Source organism: Camelus dromedarius, chromosome 2 (assembly GCF_036321535.1).
Source record: "Camelus dromedarius isolate mCamDro1 chromosome 2, mCamDro1.pat, whole genome shotgun sequence".
NCBI lineage: Eukaryota > Metazoa > Chordata > Mammalia > Artiodactyla > Camelidae > Camelus > Camelus dromedarius.
In genome coordinates, this window is record NC_087437.1 from 29,988,281 (window position 1) to 30,006,667 (window position 18,387).

The 18,387-nt window shown below is 37.6% G+C and overlaps 2 protein-coding genes across 3 annotated transcripts in view; both read right to left on the minus strand.

Moving 5' to 3' along the window:
- The window catches only part of DHX36 (DEAH-box helicase 36), a 42,840-nt gene extending 36,227 nt beyond the window's left edge, over positions 1 to 6,613 (minus strand). Inside the window, exons 1-2 of one of the 2 annotated variants that reach the window (XM_010986537.3) lie at positions 6,287 to 6,612; positions 640 to 764 (exon numbers count right to left, since the gene is read on the minus strand). In XM_010986537.3, the coding sequence (XP_010984839.1) occupies positions 640 to 764; positions 6,287 to 6,544 (383 nt within the window). In that variant the 5' untranslated portion in view covers positions 6,545 to 6,612. Of the gene's footprint in view, positions 1 to 639; positions 765 to 6,286 lie in introns of both variants that reach the window. The other variant, XM_064492135.1, reaches the window with a different exon arrangement.
- A 7,243-nt stretch (positions 6,614 to 13,856) lies between these two features.
- GPR149 (G protein-coupled receptor 149) overlaps positions 13,857 to 18,387 on the minus strand; it is a 63,817-nt gene continuing 59,286 nt past the window's right edge. Inside the window, exon 4 of the mRNA XM_010987087.3 lies at positions 13,857 to 15,561. Within this exon, the coding sequence (XP_010985389.2) occupies positions 14,989 to 15,561 (573 nt within the window). The 3' untranslated portion in view covers positions 13,857 to 14,988. The remainder of the gene's footprint in view (positions 15,562 to 18,387) is intronic.

Genomic DNA, 18,387 nt, shown 5'->3' on the forward strand with positions numbered 1-18,387 from the left:
CTTAGTAGAGCAATTTGAAAATACTTAAATTCTTATAATGAATTCAAATTTTTCCACTATACAAAGAGACCAGATATGTTGCCATATAAGTTAGTCCTTGAGGTAGTTAAAAAAATAAAAATCCACACAATTAGTCATTCCTCCACTGCAATGATTTAGTGTTTTTCTTTATCTAATTTTCTAAGCCTTGTTTCATTTCACAACTTCAGTTTCTTCACCGTTTCTGAGCTATAAATGGTATGTTACATTACACAGTCCCAGAAAAACTACTTCTAATTTTCCCCCAATGATACAGTTCCCATGATTTTCCTAAAACAGCAGCAATTTAACTTCCTGCAGACATCCCCCACAAGAGAATTTCAGAAATACAAAGATGATGGATACGAAGAACAAAAAATAATAATGCAATGAATCTCATATCTAGATAGAGATTTAGCTCTCCTGTGGGAATAAGTCACCAAATTTTTAAATTTTTCATCAAATCTTCTTAATCTACATGAGAAAAAAGATTACTCTGAGGCGAAATTTCACTTATAGAAAAGTCTAGGGATGTTATTTTTATTATCTTTTTTCTAGCCAATGATATAAAAGAAGTATCAGTCTTTGCTCATTTTTTTAAAAGAATACTTTTTGTTTTACCCGTGATCTTCAGGAGCAAACCAGGATATTTGTGCTTCCGAATCTTTATCACTCTTAGCTTGCACAGAATGTAGCAGCTGCACGATCTGCTCTTCTCGACGTTCATCCATATGTACTACAGCTCTCTATTTCGTGCAAAGGAAAAAGCATCCTTATTGACATGAGAAAGCATGTGCAAAACTATTTGACAACTAAAACAATTAAAGGCAAAGTAATATATGTTCAACAAACATATATAAAAGTTAAGCACCCCAAACTTGCCCTCTTGAACCAATTTCATCTCCTAGATCTAATTAATGTTAACATTTTTATCCTTCTGGACCATTTTCTACTGTATGTCTGTAAAATTAGCACTAATCTTACTGCCAAAGAAATTATATTTGTGTCCCTTAATAAAACTTTGGTTCTCTTACTTCCCACCCTCACATAATACTAATTGTTATGATCTTTCCCTATCTTAAATTTTAAAAGATACCTACAATTAAATGTATTAAAACCCAAATGTTCTGGTAAAAACAAAAGAAAAACTGGAAATACTATCTTGGGTGCAATGAGCATTTTAAGAGCATTTAAATGTCTTATAGCGTAAGGAGGAATAAACTGGAGAGTAAGAAGGCTGATCTCAGAATGAATAAATAAAATGATCAGTGCTCATGAAAATGATAATCCAAATGATGCAGCTGCCTCAGAGAATGAGATTTAATTAAAAAGACAGAGAAAAATATGAATTACATTGTTCTCTAGGTATTGAATACATGGAAGAGAAAATATGAGTTACACTATACACAACAAGAACTTTTAAAGACTGTTCTTTTACAATCACAAATTATAATTAGCTGAACTATAAGTAAACCCAGTAGTTGAAAGATTTTTTTTCTTCAAGAGTACAGACAGGAAAGATGGCCAAGGTACTGAATGAAAACAGCAGCTGCAGAAAGTATGTGCAATAGGATCTTGTTTTCATTACTATTAATTTTTTAAAAGGTTATTCACTTTTCAAATTGTATACTTTTTGCAAAATTTCTCCCAGATATAATTCTGGTGCATGGCAGATCCTCCAGAGAAGTCTATCAAATGGATGCATGAGTCTGTCTTTTACAATGAGCATGTATAACCTTGTGTTAAACCATTTTTGTCTTTCAAGAAATAAAACACACACAAAAAGAATGCAATGAGATCTTTGGGGAATTCCAGAAGACTTCTGCTGACAATTATTAAAGGATTTTCTAAAGACATCATTAGGCTCATACAATTGAAACGTCCAATAGAGCAAAATGCTAGCTGATAGGAAAGCATTAGGAAATTACAAACTGCAGCAAAATCTATTTAGTGACAAGACACTAAAGTCCAAATTTTTCTTTTTTTATTAACTGTACTGCATAGAAATCTTTTTAAAATGGTTAATATATTAGACTAATGTATCTTTTCTCTGTAGTACAGGCTATGCCCTCCACTAGGACTGGAACCTTGCACCTGGTTTCTCCTGGACTCTACCCTCTGCACCGTTTGCTTTTGCCAATTTTAATCTGTAATAATTTGCTGTTAATAACAGTCACTGTGAATACACCAGCTTTTCAGAGATTTGTGACCCCTTCTAGTGAATCACGGAACCTGAGGACAGTATTGGGAACCACCACAAAGGTTCATTACTAGAACATTTTTGCCCTATGCTTTAAATTCTCTAATGTCTTCAGCACATATTAATACTTGCTGCTCTGTGTACCTACAAAAGATAGTGATGGATTACTACATTCTTTCTTGGCCTTAGAAATTTAAGAATCCTCAGCAATACTTTGATTAAAGCCTCCTGAGAGGGAAGCCCCAGGACAGTCATTCTCAAGCACAGCTTCCTTAATTTTCACGCCCTTTCCGAACACCTCAAGGGCTCAAAGCCATAGTTTCTTTCATTCACTTTCAAAACGGCAAACATAAGATTAGGTAATTTTAAGAGTGATTTCTTTTCCACTGAAGCTCATTCACACTAAAGCATTTCTTCAATCAAACAGGAATTTACATTTTGAAACTTCTACCTCTACTAGCATCTTATTCTATGAATTTTAGATATCTACAAAAAGGCAGGATGACTGAAAAATGAAACAGCTCCTGAAAAATTTATACTTTTAAATTAAAACACAGTTTACATTTTTAAAAATAAATTATTTTGAATGAGGTTCTCTGCACAATGAGGTCCACAGGCTGTGGGCAGTTAATGTGGGAATGCTTAAGTTCCAAATCTGGACCTGGCCTTTCTTTGCAGGCTGCCTCTCTCCTAACGTTCCTCCAGCTCCACTGTCCTTCACTCTACCTCACCCCCTCTGCCTGAAGAATCTCAGACACACATTTTATATTTCATGGCTAATATATTTTTATCCAGGTATTTGATTTTTTTGATCAGTTCTCTGGCGTTCTGGACATCCTCAAATAATCTTTCTGCTTCTAACTATAAATTCCTGGCAAAGGCGATCTCAATGATGCCCAGCAAATTGTCCATCTCATCAGCTTCTAATTATCAGCAACTGTTTCAAACCTTCCCCATTCTCTGTACCACCCCCATGCCACTTTCCTGTTCACCCTCAATATTTCACACACAAGATTTCATGAAGAAAACAAAACCAAAAGGAAAAGTCCTTAACTGCTTGCCACCAAACCCACACCCACCTGTCTCAGAACCCATCTTTTGCTCTTTTCCTTTCTGCTAAATTGGAAGAGGAGTCCACTTTCCCACTTAAGGCTAATCTTTCTACTAAAGCCCTGCAGCCCACTCCCTTCCACCTCAAGGCTAACTCCTATTGAGATTTATCTTCTCACTCTCTAGCAGTCTTCAGGTTGTATATCAATATATACAAAATATGCTTCTTTCCAGATATAAAGTAGAAATGTATCTCTATGGCCATGTGACTGTGAATGGGAGTTTCTAAGAATTAGGGGCGATTTACTGTATTTCCTCCCTGCTGCCACCAAAAAGTTACACTCCAGATGGGTGGAGGCTCTGTGCACCTCATTCTCATAATGAGAACTCTCAAGTGAACTCCAATGGTCAAGCAATGTGAGGAGAAAGCAAACCTTTGTTGCTATAAGCCATTAAGATCTGGGGACTGTCTACAACTACGGCATCATAATTTAGTCTTCTCTGATTTACTTTTCCTCTCCACTGGCTCCTTACCATCAAGTACATCAACTTGAACACAAATCTCTCCAACTGCCTGACAGTGCCCCATGTCTCTATTTCCCCTTCACCAGCAACCCCACTGCAATCTGGCTTTTACTTGCACCAATCCACAAAAAGGGCTCTCACCAAAGTTACCAATTATCTTGCTGCTAAGTCCAGGACACTCTGACCTCTTATCTTACTTGACATCTGTGCAGTGTTTGCCACCACTACTTCTCTTCTTAATCCACTCTTTTCTCCCTAAGCAATATGCCTGGATTCCATCCATCTCCTTACTTTTCTCTTCTCTGGCTGCTTCTTCCTAGATTCTTTTGCAAGCTTCTCTTCCTTGGCTCATACCTTACATTTTCTTGTACTACACGGAACAGACTGAGTGATCTGCAGACCAGCAGCACTGACATCACCTGGGAGCCTGTTAGAATAATTGAATCTCTGGCCCCACCCCAATTCTACATTTTTACAAGATGCCAGGTGATTCAGGTTTGAGAAGCAGTGGTCTACAGAGTTCAGGCCTGCGTCCACTCCTCCTTCACTTCTATATCCCAACTACTATCCAAAGGCCCACAAACTTTCAAACGTTCACCTGAAGTCTAGATTCCTCTAGGCGTCAGGTCCACGTAGCCTTCTACCCCTTGAAATCATCAACTGTATGCTCTATACTATCAGACTCAGTATTCTTAAGCTGAGTCTGTTGTCTTTCTCCATCAAGCTTATTCTTCATATAGTCATTAAAGTGCCATTCATTCACACCTCTTTCCCCTTCCCTCCAGATAAAATCATTGACTCTGACTCTAAATCACTTCTAGCTGTCCACTTCCCTCTATCTCCACTGCCTGTGTCCTAATTCAAGCTGTCATTTTCCACCTTAACGACTGCAAGATCTACTTAACTGGTCTCCCTATTCCAGGACTGCCTCTTTTTTTATTGCTACCCAGAGTAAATTTAAACACAATGCAATTATTTCATTTTTTGCTTAAACGTTTTAATGGCCTGCTAGAGCTCTTAGGGAAAAGTCAGTAAATTTCAAAGCCTGTTTATTTTCTGGTCCAGGACCTTTCATACTGCCATCTGTAAAATTAAAGGAACATGACCAGTATTAAAAAAGAGGGCAGAAAAGTAAAACCAACAACAACAAAAGCCCCAGGGCAATGTACAGGTAATTAAGTATTAATATTATTTTATAAAACTTTTGTTCAGTTATACACCTGTGAGTACTGGGTTGCAAATTAAAATATATTCTTTTTTATGGGAAGTGGTCAAAAGTGTGAGTCACTGCTCTACCCTCCTCACTACTCTCCACACCCATGCCTTGTCTCAGTTCCCTGAACACGTTCTTCTGACCCTGATAGGGTTTTTAGAAAGTTACTCTGTACATCCTTTAACACTAATTACTCAGTTATTCTTCCAATTTTAAGATGACTTAGATGTGCTTCCAATAACGTTTAAAAAAAAAAAGTTTGCTCAATGAACAAGTTAATTTTTTGGTTGTCAAAGAAATACGCTGTTTTTTTTTTCTTTAAAGAGAAGTGTATAATAAGTTGTGAAGATAAATGGATAATGCCCTCTCCCCATTCAACAAAAATGACACAGATAAAAGAAAAGTAAAGAAATGGAACGATTTAAATGGCGATTCTACACTCTGTATCTAATATGAAAGATGCTTTTAAAGTTACTAAAGTGTTCTAAAGCTTATGTTAAGAAAACTTCGGATTAATCACATACATACACATAATAATAATTATTATTTTTATTGTAATCATCAGAACGGACCACTCAGGGAACTTTAATGTCTCCTTTACTACAACTCTTCAGGATACAAATCAAATGAACACTTACCAACCTGAAGAGAAGAGACTAAGCCAAATCACCTCTTGAAATTCCTTCCACTTCTAGGATCCTAGGTTTCCTTCTCAAAGAGAAGCTGCTAATTAGCAGAAACCTCCCAAGCCCAACGTAAAATCAAAAAACCTTAGTTTGTGCCTATTTTAATACTAAAACTGAAAGCTGGACTACTTTTCTGAAGGATCTATATTCAAAATAGTGCTTGATGGTTTCCGCGCAAGCCTGTATCTTATGTATTAAGCAGCTAGAGTTCATCAGGCAAAGAACTTCAGTTAAAGTGACATTAATTATTTTAAGGGAAAGGGTAGCCAAAGATACTATGACAGTGACACCCCAATAAAGTTACTTTCGGTTGGACCCTGAATTTAACATTTGTTTTGTCCCCGGCTCTCATGTCTTAGAAGCGAAAGTGTACACCCGGCCCGCATAAATCTCAACTGCTTCAAGTGAGATGCTCATGGCCAACGGTAACCGCTTTAATATCCGCTACAGAAAGATTTACCACCTGCAGTTCATAAAGCACATGCAGCAGATAAAAAACAAAGTTAAAAAACAAAAGAAAAAAAAAAGGGGCGGCAGGATGGAAAACAAAACCTGTCCTGCCTCATTTCCCTCCACTACCGAGTCTCAGATTACCTCCTGCCTCTCGGCCTCCTTGTTCTTCTGTCCTTGTTTCCTCGCGTACCACAAGCCGATTTCGCGGCCTTTCAGGTGCCCGGGATGTCGGCCTCGGCCGCCTCGACCACCCCCTCCTCCTCCACCGCCGCCACCTCCGGAGCCTCGGTTCCCCGAATGGCCTCCTCCATGGCCCCCTCCGTAGCTTCCTCCATAACCCCCGCCGGAGCTGCGGGGCCCGCCATCGCGGCCCCAGTTCTGATGGTAGTCATAGCTCATTGTCCCAGCGGACTTCAACCCGTGACAACCTGCAACCGCTGGAAATGGCGACCGGGCCCGGAAGCGGGTGCGCGTCCACTTCCGCTTTGCTTCCGGCGCCCAGCGCGAGGGGGAGGGACATTGAGCGTCACAAGCAGCTATTTCCGGTGACGTCAAGGGCCGCCAGCCCTGTGGGTCCCGGGATCCGCGCAGGTGAAATCCCTTTTGTTACGCCTTCAGTTGTTTACTTTTGTACCTTTGGAGGGATAGCCAGCAGGTGGCTCGCAGGTTTTCTTTCCCGATGCCCAACATGTGAGGAAACGGATTTTGGATTTTACTTTCTTATTTCTCCCGATAAGATCCAGAGTTTGCTTCCTTTAGGCCCTGTAAACGTCATAGGCACAGTAAGAGAACCTGTGGATCGAATACTTTGTCTCCTAAACTCCCTAAAGGAGTGAAATGAGTGCACTATTTTTCTTTAAATAGCTATGGCATGAAAACAGCCAAGCACCTGTTTCAAACATGTAATTTAAGTATAGAAATGTCCGTGCCTCTTTTAAAGGATTATTGTTATTTGCTACCTTTATCCAAAAGCTAAGCTGAGCCTGCCTACCCAAATTCAGTGCATAGCACTTAGGCAATTTAAATGAAACAGCAGTTGAAGATTCCTATGAAGCCATCCATTACTGATTGACCAGAACACTTTGAATGTCTAGCACACGCTGTTCTAGAATAATCAATTGACTGGGCCATACAGGTTTGAAAGTTTACAAGGGAATATCCAGTTCATTTACACATGTAACTGATTTAAAGGTGATAGGGATACTCACTGAACAAGACAAGTATGGCATCAGCTTTCATTTGCTTATAGTCTTGAGAAGATAAAGACTGAAGAACAATGTGTTATGAGTTAAGAAAGGAGAGTGCCTATAAAGGGGGTCCAGAATATATCTCTATGGCATAAAAATTATTTTGAGCAGAGGCATTTGAGTTCCTGAAGTCTCTAATCTGCCTAATAGCAGAGTCTCCCAAAACAATTCAGAACCCTATTGTCATAAATCTCTTCCTTCGGAGAGGAACTAGGCAAGATTGACTCTTACCACTGGAGACTGCAAACCAGCACCACATGTAAAAAGACATTGTAACAAAATTATCATATCTTCCATTTATTCTCATAAGAGCCCATTTATCTTTCCTAAAAGTCATTTGTTTTCCCATAAATACCTTTCTCCTTCTCCCTGTAAGATGATATATAAGCCCCAAGTTCTAACCTGTGCTTTCAGTCACATTTTTCTGTGAACTTCCATAGGAATGTGATTAAATGTTTTAGTTGTGATAAATCTGTCTTTTGTCAGTTTAATTTGCAAGTCCCGGAAAACTAAACATAGGAGGGTAGAGGAAAAGTTCTCTTCACCTAATAGCCATGATATGTTATAGCAAAAAGAATTTAATTTTGGAGTCAGGTTAGATCTCTAAAGAATGAGAGGGAAAGCAGTGACTTTTGAGATAAGTAGACTCTAGCCAAACTAAGGGGGAGGGAAGACAATTATTACAGGTGGATGTAACAATGTGTATGAAGAAGGATGATAAAACATTGAAGAGTGAGAAAATTCTACACTGAAATTTAAGCAACTGATAGTGAAGGCCAAAGAGATAGAAAGGAGTCTGATCATGAAAGACCTTATATGCCACAGAAAGAACAATAATACATTTTAAGTAGGGGAGTGATTACTTTGGCTGCTTTGAGTAGAAAGGAATGGAGGAGGCAAAAGTAGATGTTAAGAGACTGGTTAACAGGCTGTGATGTAGGGGAGACAAAATGGGATGACAGAGTAAGATAGGATACGGGAAGGGCTGGAGTTAAAAGATATCAGGAGATAAAAATTGTCAAGATTTGATGGTTCACTGGATGTGAAGAATTAGAGGGAAGGGTCAAATGATTTCCGAGTTTAAAATCTGAAAGATGACCAAATGGGAAAGTACCATATCCTGAGATGAGGAACATAGGATGAGAAGGATTGGTGGGGGGGGGGGGGAGATTTGGGAAGAGGGTTGAGTTAATGTATTTAATTAATACTTGTAGAGTTTGAGACATGTATGAAACATACAAATTGAGATGTCTAGAAAGCAGTTGGTTATATGAGTCAAAGTTGCAGAGAGCAGACTGAAATACATTTGGGAATTTTTGGCAAATATTAAGATAAGTATTAAGATGAATAGTTCCAACAAATGTACCCATTGGGCGCACCTGATATGACAAGTATGTGAATTATTCAGTAAGTAAGACTGAGTAGTCATACTGGAGTTGGTAGGGGGAAATGAGAAGGGAATATTGTGGACTGTTGGGTGAGAAGATGTAATAGACTGAATGTGTCCCCTCAAAAACCATATGTTGAAGCCCTAAGCCCCAATGTGGCTGTATTTGGAGATGGTTCCGTAAGGAAGTAATTAAATGAGGTCATAAAGGTGGGGCCCTAATCCAATAGGAGCAGTGTCCTTAAAAGAAAAGACACCAGAGAGCTCACTCTCTCTTTCCTCAGAAGAAAGGCCATCTGAGGACAGAGATTGTCTACAAGCCAGGAAGAGAGCTCTTACCAGGAGCCAAATCAGTCAGCACCGTGATCTTGGATTTCCCTGCCCCCAGAAACTTGAGAATAAATTTCTGTTCTTTATGCCGCTGAGGCTTAAGCCTGCAGTATTTTTTTACGGCAGCCTAAGCAGACTAGTACAGAGAGTAAGGCGGAGAAGAGAACTAGCATTTATTCGTCACTTAGTATTTGCTAGGTAGCGGGTTAGGTGATTCACATTTGTAGTCAGCAGAATAATGACCCCCAAAGATGTTCATGTCTTAATCCCTGGAACCTGTGAATATGTTACATTACATGACCAAGAGAAACTAAGTTTGCTGATCAACTGACCTTAAAATGAGGACATTATCCTGGATTATCTGGATGGGTCCCATGTAAGGGTCCTTCAAAGTGCAAAAGGGAGACAGAAAAGTTTATAAAGGTGTGTTATAAGGACTCAACCAACTTTTGTTGACTTTGAAGATGGAGGAAGGGGGCCATAAACCAAGGAATTCAGGTAGTCTCTTGAACTGGCAAAAAAAATGGATTCTCCCCTAGAGCCTCAGAAAGGAACACACCCTGCCAACCCCTTGATCCTTGATTTTAGCCCACTAAGGATCCTTTTCAAAAATTGTACACTAAAGAATTGTAAGGTAGTAAATTTGTGTTAGTTAAGACTGTTTTGCAGTAATTCATTGTGGCAGCAACAGGCAAGCAACTAAATTCTATATTGCACACAATCCTCATGACAATCCCAGACAGAGAGGTAGTGGTATCTCAATTTTTTTGTAAATTGTATTGTTTCTCTTAACCTTATTTTTGTTGATCCTAAACAGAATCTTAGTCATAAATTTAAAATTACTAATTTTTCCTAACTCCTTCAGCATGAAGTAGTATGGAATTGCTTGAGGCTATTGCTTTAGGCAGACGTTTTAGAACAAATGTCACTGTAGTCAAAACCTGCACAAGGAAGATTTTTCAAAGAAAGATTAGAAAAATACTGGTATGAAGAAAAGTGTCAGTTGTTACTTGGGTTTTGGCTTTTTCCCCTGCCTTGGTAGGAATCACAAGAGGAGAAAGTCTCAGCTGGTAAGGAACACTCATTTAACTGCTGTTGCTTCTACTCAACTCTGCCTTCCAAATCCTGTGCAAATGTCTCTTATTGGCAGTTGCTAAATCTGAATCTTGCTGTCAGCAGAGACTGGAACATATAGTTTTCAGTCTTATAGTTTCAGTAATACATGGAGGACTTTAGAAACATTGAGATATTCCAGAGTGTTAACAGAAAATAGATGCCAGAGGTAATTTTCTCCCCTAAAGTTACAGATTCTATAGATAGACATTTGAGAAATGTGTAGGGGGTGAAGGTGTAGCTCAGTGGTAGAGCGCATGCTTAGCACGCATAAGGTCCTGGGTTCAATCCCCAGTATCTCCTATAAACATAAATAAATAAATAAACCTAATCATCCCCTCCTCCCCAAAATAGAAATGTGAACTTTTTTTAGTTACTTAGGAAATCGTCTTTATTTACTGAATTGGAATACAATTTTGTCACCATCTCTGCTGCTAACCCTAGTCCTAGCCAACATCATCTCTAACCCAGACTATTAAGATAGCTTCCTGACTGTTCTTTCTCTAATCATGTTTGTTCCTGTACAGTCTTTCCCCACTGACAGCAGTGATTTTGAAATCAGATATGTCACTGCTTTGTTGAACCCTCCAATGGCTTTCCTCCTCATTTAGATAAGGTCCCATCCCTGGTCTACAAGGCCCAAATGATATACCTCTTCCTGCCCTTATCTGGTTATCTTTATCTCCATCCACTTTTCTCCCCCTCATTCATCTGCATTCACATTGATCTCCCTGATGGTTTCACAGAATACAAAAGGCACACTCACACTTCTGGAATCCTGCTCTTCCCTTTGCTGGGACTGATTTCCCTAAATAATTACACAGCATGTTTCCTCACTATTTGAGTCTTTAATGAACTGTTACCTTATCAGTGCAACCTTACTGACTAAAGTACTTGAAAAAGCACTCCTTCCATCTTTATCCCTTTATTCTAATTCTTCTTAGCATTTTTATTACCTTTGGTACCTATTTACTGTCAGAATACTTAGCATTATATGCGTGTGTTTGTGTGTGTAAATGTATAGTGAAGAACTTAATTCCATCCAAAGAGAGGGCTGGCCTTTGCCCTTCCAAGGAGGTCATCTGTAAACCCTTGGAATATCACTCCTGATTGGAGTGACTTTGTTTGTCTGGGGGCCTTGGACCATCCAGATAGTAACAGTATGACTTAGGATGGAGGCTTTGACTTACTCATTCCATATTAGCTTGACCTCCTGAGGAGCTGGAAATTCTTGTGAGCAGTCCGCCATGCCTCCCCTACTCCTACCATGGCGGAGCGCCTTTGATGACTGGACACCGAGACTCAGATGAGCTTCCTTGTTGGCAGTACTCCATGTGTGTGGTCACACATGGATGCCAGGAAAGTAACGCTGTCCATGACTCCTTGGGGAGAGGAAAACAGAAGCTCCACTTTTGGGCTTTTTGTGGATTCTGCTGTGTGTGCTTCTTCCCTTGGATGATTTTGATCTATATTCTTTTCTTGTAAAACACCACAAGTGTGAGTATACAGCTATCAGTGAGTTCTGTGAGTCCTTCTAGTGAATTATTAAAACTGATAGTGGTTTGGGGAACACCCTGAACTTGCAATTGATGTCAGAAGTGAGGGAAGTCTAGTGTGGGCTGTGTGCTCCACATTTGCAGCTGGCTCAAGCTCACAGTATATATATTTGTTTTGGTTTTGTTTGTGCTTATAATCCTAAGTACCTAGAACAATTTTTAGCATGAAATAGGCATTTGTTAAGTATTATGATGAATAAATGAATGAAAGTAGCGAAATAGTATAAGAAATTAAGAGAAAATCTATTTATGAAATCCAATACTACAGAACTATATTGAGAAAAAACTTCCAAATAACATGTAACCAAGTCTCTTTTTTTTTTTTTAATTATATTCTAAGTAATATTGTGATGTTTTCTGTCTGCAAAATGGTTGCCTCTGTCAGTCACAACTCTTGGAAATCTTTGGGATTATACAGTATGTGTTTATATTATTGGGGGATTTTAGGGATTATGCCTTTTCAGTTTATAGAAGCCACCACCAGATGGTGATATTTTTATGAGATAACAAGTAGTTTTTGTCTTTGGTACATCAATTTATAAAGAAAAGAGATAAACTATGTGAAATAGAGTATTTATTAATAATAAGGACAGTATAACAATGCAAGGGTAAGATATTTAAATATAACATGAGATGTCTATAAGGGTATTTCCTACACCAGAAGTACATTTTTATAATCATAATCACACTGCGAGTAAGTAGACTTTATACTGAAGTAGCCGACCCTTCCCCTCTCTTAGCAGGGATTGGGAGGAGTCATTCATGCTTAGCCATAGCCCTCTGTAGATTTTTCTTGTAGATCCAATTACTGTTGGCTTGGAGTTTGAAGCGTTACAGGTTAGTAATGTGATGCTGATTAGCCTCTTAATCTATGGCTTTGGCGAAATAATCCTGGTATTGCATCAATGTAGCAGAACTTCTAAGTGTATCCATTATATAGTTAATTCAGCAACCCAGGGCAATTAAATGCTAATATCCTAGGTTGTTTTTTTTTTTTGTATTTTGTTTTCAGTTTCTCCAGCATAGGCCCAAGTCCGGTGAAAAGAAAACAGAACACAGGGATATATATATTATATAAATATATATATATTATATAATATACATATATATATACTTTATATAATATACATATATATATACAAATATACATATATAAAATACCAGAGAAAAGGGGTATTACTGTCTTACAATTCTTGTGTTCTTTAAATCTTGATTTTCATCATCTCCTCTCCACTCAAAATCTGTGCAGTTATAAAGGATTTGTCCTCATTTTTTCCTTCAGTTTTATTATAATTCTCTTTCTCATTTCTTTGCTGCCAGGATTGTACTTTAAACAACAAAGTACCTTTTCTCTTTCATACAATTATACATCTAAATTTAACATATCAAAGCTTGTCTTTTACAAAGCATTATTAGAATAGTCAATTCAACCTTTGCTTTTGTAACAGACATTTAACGCTGTTGATTTATAACATCAGAACTGGCCATGTGTCATTATGTCAAATTAACCCTCAAGTTTGGGGATAAAAAGTACTTTTAAATTAAATATATTTATAATGAGAATACATCTGGATTTGAATTTATATGTTATGCATTATTCAAGGCTTTCTTTGCAAGTATTACTAATGACATTACATTTGCATCCCAAGTTTTGATAATGATATATTGAGAAGTTAGATAAGAGATAGGAAAAGTCTATTGCGATAATTATTTTGAAAATGACTTCTTGGTAAGCAAAACTGTCTTCTAAAGGTGAAACAATCTGAAAGCCCATGTCAAGTAATTTAGAATTTTGACTCAATATAATGAAACAGAAGCCAAAATAAAGCATTTAAAAAATAGTTCACTCAGCCTGAAAATAATAAATAATATATGTGAGTCAGGTTAGAGTGTACAAAGTTTAAAACCATGTAAAGTATCAACTCTTAATAATTTTGGAAAATAAACATTTAAGTAATACATTTAATGTATGTTAACAGAATGATTAGAATAAAGCAATTTGAGGAAAAATTGCTTCATAATTTTTCAAATATACATTACTAATACTCTGACAAGGTGATTCTTGCATTTTTGCAATATAACACATTTAAAAATTAGTCTTGAAGTGCATACCCCACAATCACTTAATAAAATACACTGAGTTATTTCTTTGCTTGAGATACACATCCTTGGAAAAGAAATGAAAAAGCACCTAAATTTGGAATAATATTTGAACTAAAATTTTCTGTGCTTCAAGAGTGGCTAAGAAAGTTTGCCATATCTGCAGCTTTAGAAACAGATGCTTTCGTGTGGAGTCAGAGGATTTTCCTCTGCTCTGCTCAGAAGTTTGTTACTCTACTTGGGTGCACCTCACAAAACTTAATCTCACAGTGTTTTCCCCTGGTTTCCGTTCAAATAAACAGAATGATTCTAGAGATGATGAGTCTACATTTAGAAGCTTTTCCAAGAAAGTTAGAGTTAAAGGCTACTTCCAGTTCTACCTGTAACATAAACATATTTGTTTTAAGGGTAGTCTTGACATATTGGAAAGGGGAAAGGAAAACACTCATGTTTAAGAGAGAAAGAAAAAATTCAGTAAACAATTTATATTTTATAGAAATGAAGGAAACAACTATTTACAGACGAGGGGCATGCATGTTTTGAATCGGGAAGCTAAATTTGCCGTTTTACACAGGAACATATTTCCTAGACGTCAGTGTAAAGCTGGAGCAATCCCTGTACTGCGCGGGCTGTGCTGGACGCATTGAGGCAAGCCTCCTCAAATACAGCCCCGAGTTTTGCTACATGTCTTCCATTCCCAAAATGTCATTTTTCCCTCCTTGAAGTCAAGACCCACATTATGAGTAGAAACACGTGCCTGGGAACAGTATGTTCATGGAGTTTATACAGCTTTCTGTTTACTCTGAGGTTGACAAACATAGGCGAAAACATCGGTAAACTAGACCAAGATCTGATTTTAAGAAGATTTTTAGAAATCGGATAAGAAACATCTTTCAGTTACCACAGTGTGTGATCTATAAGTAACACATCAAAAGCACTTAGTGTTTGCACTAGTTCCAGCTGTTTGCACTAAAAGCAATGAACTAGTATGTCTAGAAAGCTTATGTAAACCGACACGTAAAAGAGGAAATCAAATAGCCTCAGAACAGAGTGTTGTTGAGCGGTTTGAAACTGCAGGGCCGTTCTTGCCTTTATTAGGCCAAGTGACCGTTAGTTACCCTGACTTTCTTCTTCTCTTTCCCTGTAAGCTTTATTTAACAACTGGATTTCCTCCTGGTAGCCATCTCTCTCTTGGTGCTGCCTTTTACTGTTCTGCCTGTGTGCTTCCACAGTGTCTGGAATGGAGATGTTGAGATCCCCGCCAGGATTACTTGTGGGTAAGAAGAGAGAATATGAGGCTGTTTCCCCTAAGTCACATGAAACGAATCTGTTTTCTTTCCGTGAGTAGCGCAGCGACGGAGATCTGACCTGTGTGGAGGACTGGCTGATGTTGCTAATGATTGACACGGTGTCCAAGGCCTCTTCGTTATCACAGATTTCCAGGACCTCCAGGTGTATTTTCACACTGGTGTCCGCAAACGTGGAGGGAGAATCTTCTGGGTTTGGCTCGTGGCCGACACTTTTGGATCGATAGACTTCTATTTTCTTAGAGGCTGGGGTTATTTTTTGTCCTTCTGCACTCACCTCATAGGTAGAAAGAGAGAGAGTTTTCCCAGTTGGGGATTGGAGAGACACAGTCCCCTGGAAAGCACACAAGGGAATGGCCAGGGCACCACCGGAACGCTGGGGACAAAAACAAAGTGGTTATTACTGAAAACTAGTGTCTGAGCTGGGCCATTTAGAAATTCATTTTGTTCATCAAAATGGGAAAGTTTTTCTATTTCAAACCCACTTCCCTAGAAACCTCTTACAGCCACGGGACTGAGATCCTGTTGTCAAAGTACTGTAGCCTATCTTCTCCTAGGTCAAATACTACATCTAAGTGAGGGCAATCAGAAATCTTTTTTATAAAATAAGGGACATATTTCCACAGTTGAAGGCAAAATTTATGCACTGTGGCCAGCAGTAGATGGGCAGAACATGGGCATAAAATCGAATGCATATTTAAACTCTGGAATTGCTTTTATATTTTTGTTACATGTTCAGTTACATTTAAAAGTTTCCATGGGTTGAAAGAAATGTACACTGTGTTATCAAAATGCATGTTTTTTTTCCCGTTTAGTCAATTATCAGAGAAAATGATAATTGTGAGACTGTGGTTCAGATTAAGGCAAAGAATATTTCAACTCTTAGGTCTGACCACGCAGAAGAGGAACCAAATGTCACCAGCTGTACTTTTCCACAGAGAAATCACAGTCATTAAAGTAAAGCCACTCATAGAGAATTCCCTCACATCCTTGCTGTACAGCCTTCTTTATTCTGAGAGCTAGTTAACCTGAAAGCTAAATGTCCTCACATTACACTTTATTGCAAGAAGGAAAAACATCCCAACATCAGTACTTTAAAAATTGTTCATAAGTTTCCTCTTGGCATAATACACTGCATAAACAAAGTCCCATAAAGTATACTAGTTTAAAAAAAGAAAAACGTGATGATAAAACTAAGTTATCAGTGCCTAGCAGTATTGGCATATCTATTTTGAAAGAACTTTTATTACCGGATCACAGCATACTCATATCTTTGTATGTACCAACTTGCATCCCTGATGAGCAGTTAATATAAAAGCAAAAGCAAATGTGATTGTTTTGTATCTGATTTTATACATCCATATAATGCAGATTTTAATAGCTCTCCATGCTAACCTTATCTTCAAATGAAAAAGCAAGTTTTATTGAGTTATCAATGGCATCTCATTACAATTGGCATTTTAGGGCTACATAGTGCCAGAGTTTAGCCAAGTATGAAGTGTGATTGCTCTGAAATAGCACAGAGTCCTGAGTTATCAAAATTATTTTGTGAAACATTCAGAAGACTCTATGATGGAGAGTCAGCAGTAAAAACATAGAGACAGAGTATATAGAAATAGATCTGAACATACTTTAAACTCCTAATTAAAAACTGAAAGATTAGTTTCAGCAAAACAGTACTGTCACTTTACGCTAATTCAGTAATTTAAATTTTACTGGTTATGAAAGTATTCAGTGTGTAAGTTGTTTTGGTTTTAGATTTGTGTAAGAACTGTAAGTGTGAGTTTACACCAAATTTTGTTTGTATGTCTTTAAGCAAAATCATAAAAATTTGACTTGACAGTGAAGTTTATAGATTTTTTTTTCTTTTCTCTCATCTATTACTTAAATTAGAGAAACACTGCTCTAGGTTAGGGAACATGGAGCTTGAACTAATGGAGCAATAATAGAGATAGAGATTCACGGAGGGAGGGGACAGAATTTGAGTGAAATCAACAAGATTTTTCACGTCTTTTAGGATGTAGTGGGGGGGCTAAAATGGAGAGAGATTAGAAGCTAGGAGAACAGACTAACTGAACCCCTGTTACGTACTAGGACTCCTTAGCTGGTAGGTTGATAGCAATGGAATGAAGAAGCTCTCCTATCTTAAGAGCCTGTAGAATGCAGAAACACTGAAGCTCATGAGCAATTGTCTTTCCCTGTGATTCGTACTACAATAGTACCCAGGCTGGAGCATTATGAGAATATGGAATAAAAGCACCTAATCTAGGTGGAGTGAGGGAAAAAAAGATCCTGAAAAAAAAATTCGAGATGAATAGGAGACAAAAGAAACAATGTTTCCACATGGGAAAACTCTACATGATAAATATGGCAATTTTCTTCTACTTTATTGGTTTAATACAATTTTAATTAAAATTCCAGTGGAATACCAATGGAATTTTATTTTAGAACTTGAAAAGTTTCTTTTAAGATTTATTTGCAAGAGTAAATGCTTGTGGATAACCAAGAAAATTTAGAAACAGACTAATGAGATGACTTTGCAAACATATGAAGCTACATAATTAATACAGAGTGTTAAAGGCAAGATTTGATCAACCAGGCAAAGTCAAGAAACCTGATATAGTATATCATGAAGATGGCATTTCACAATAAGGATTCAAATGAACTTTTACATATTATTGGCTATTCGTTACAAAATTAAATTAGACCCCTTTTCATGTTATATACAAAAATGATTTCTTGAGTCTTAATAATTCTTTTAGAATCCTGGGTGAAGAAGACCTTTTCAAATCTGGAATGAAAATCAGAAACAACAAATCAAAAGATGGACTGATCTTGATTGCAGAAAAATTAAAAAAAGTCTGTATAGAAATATATGCTAAAAGTAATGGTAAAAGGCAAATGGCAGCCCAGGAGACAATATTTGTAGCACACATAAGACAAAGTTTAACAGTCAAAATATGGAGAGTTTCTTCCAAATCAATGAGATAAACATCCTAGTAGAAAAGTGGAGACAGGAAGAGGGCAAAGCAATTAAAGGAAGAAATATAAATTGGGAATAAACATATGAAAATGTATTTAATTTCACCAAGAATCAAAAAAGGGTGTAAGTAAAAACATTTGATCATTTTTAGCATTTCAGATTGCCCTCCACCAAAGAAAAAAGAAAAAGGAAAAAAAAAAAGATGCCATCTTTCAAGTG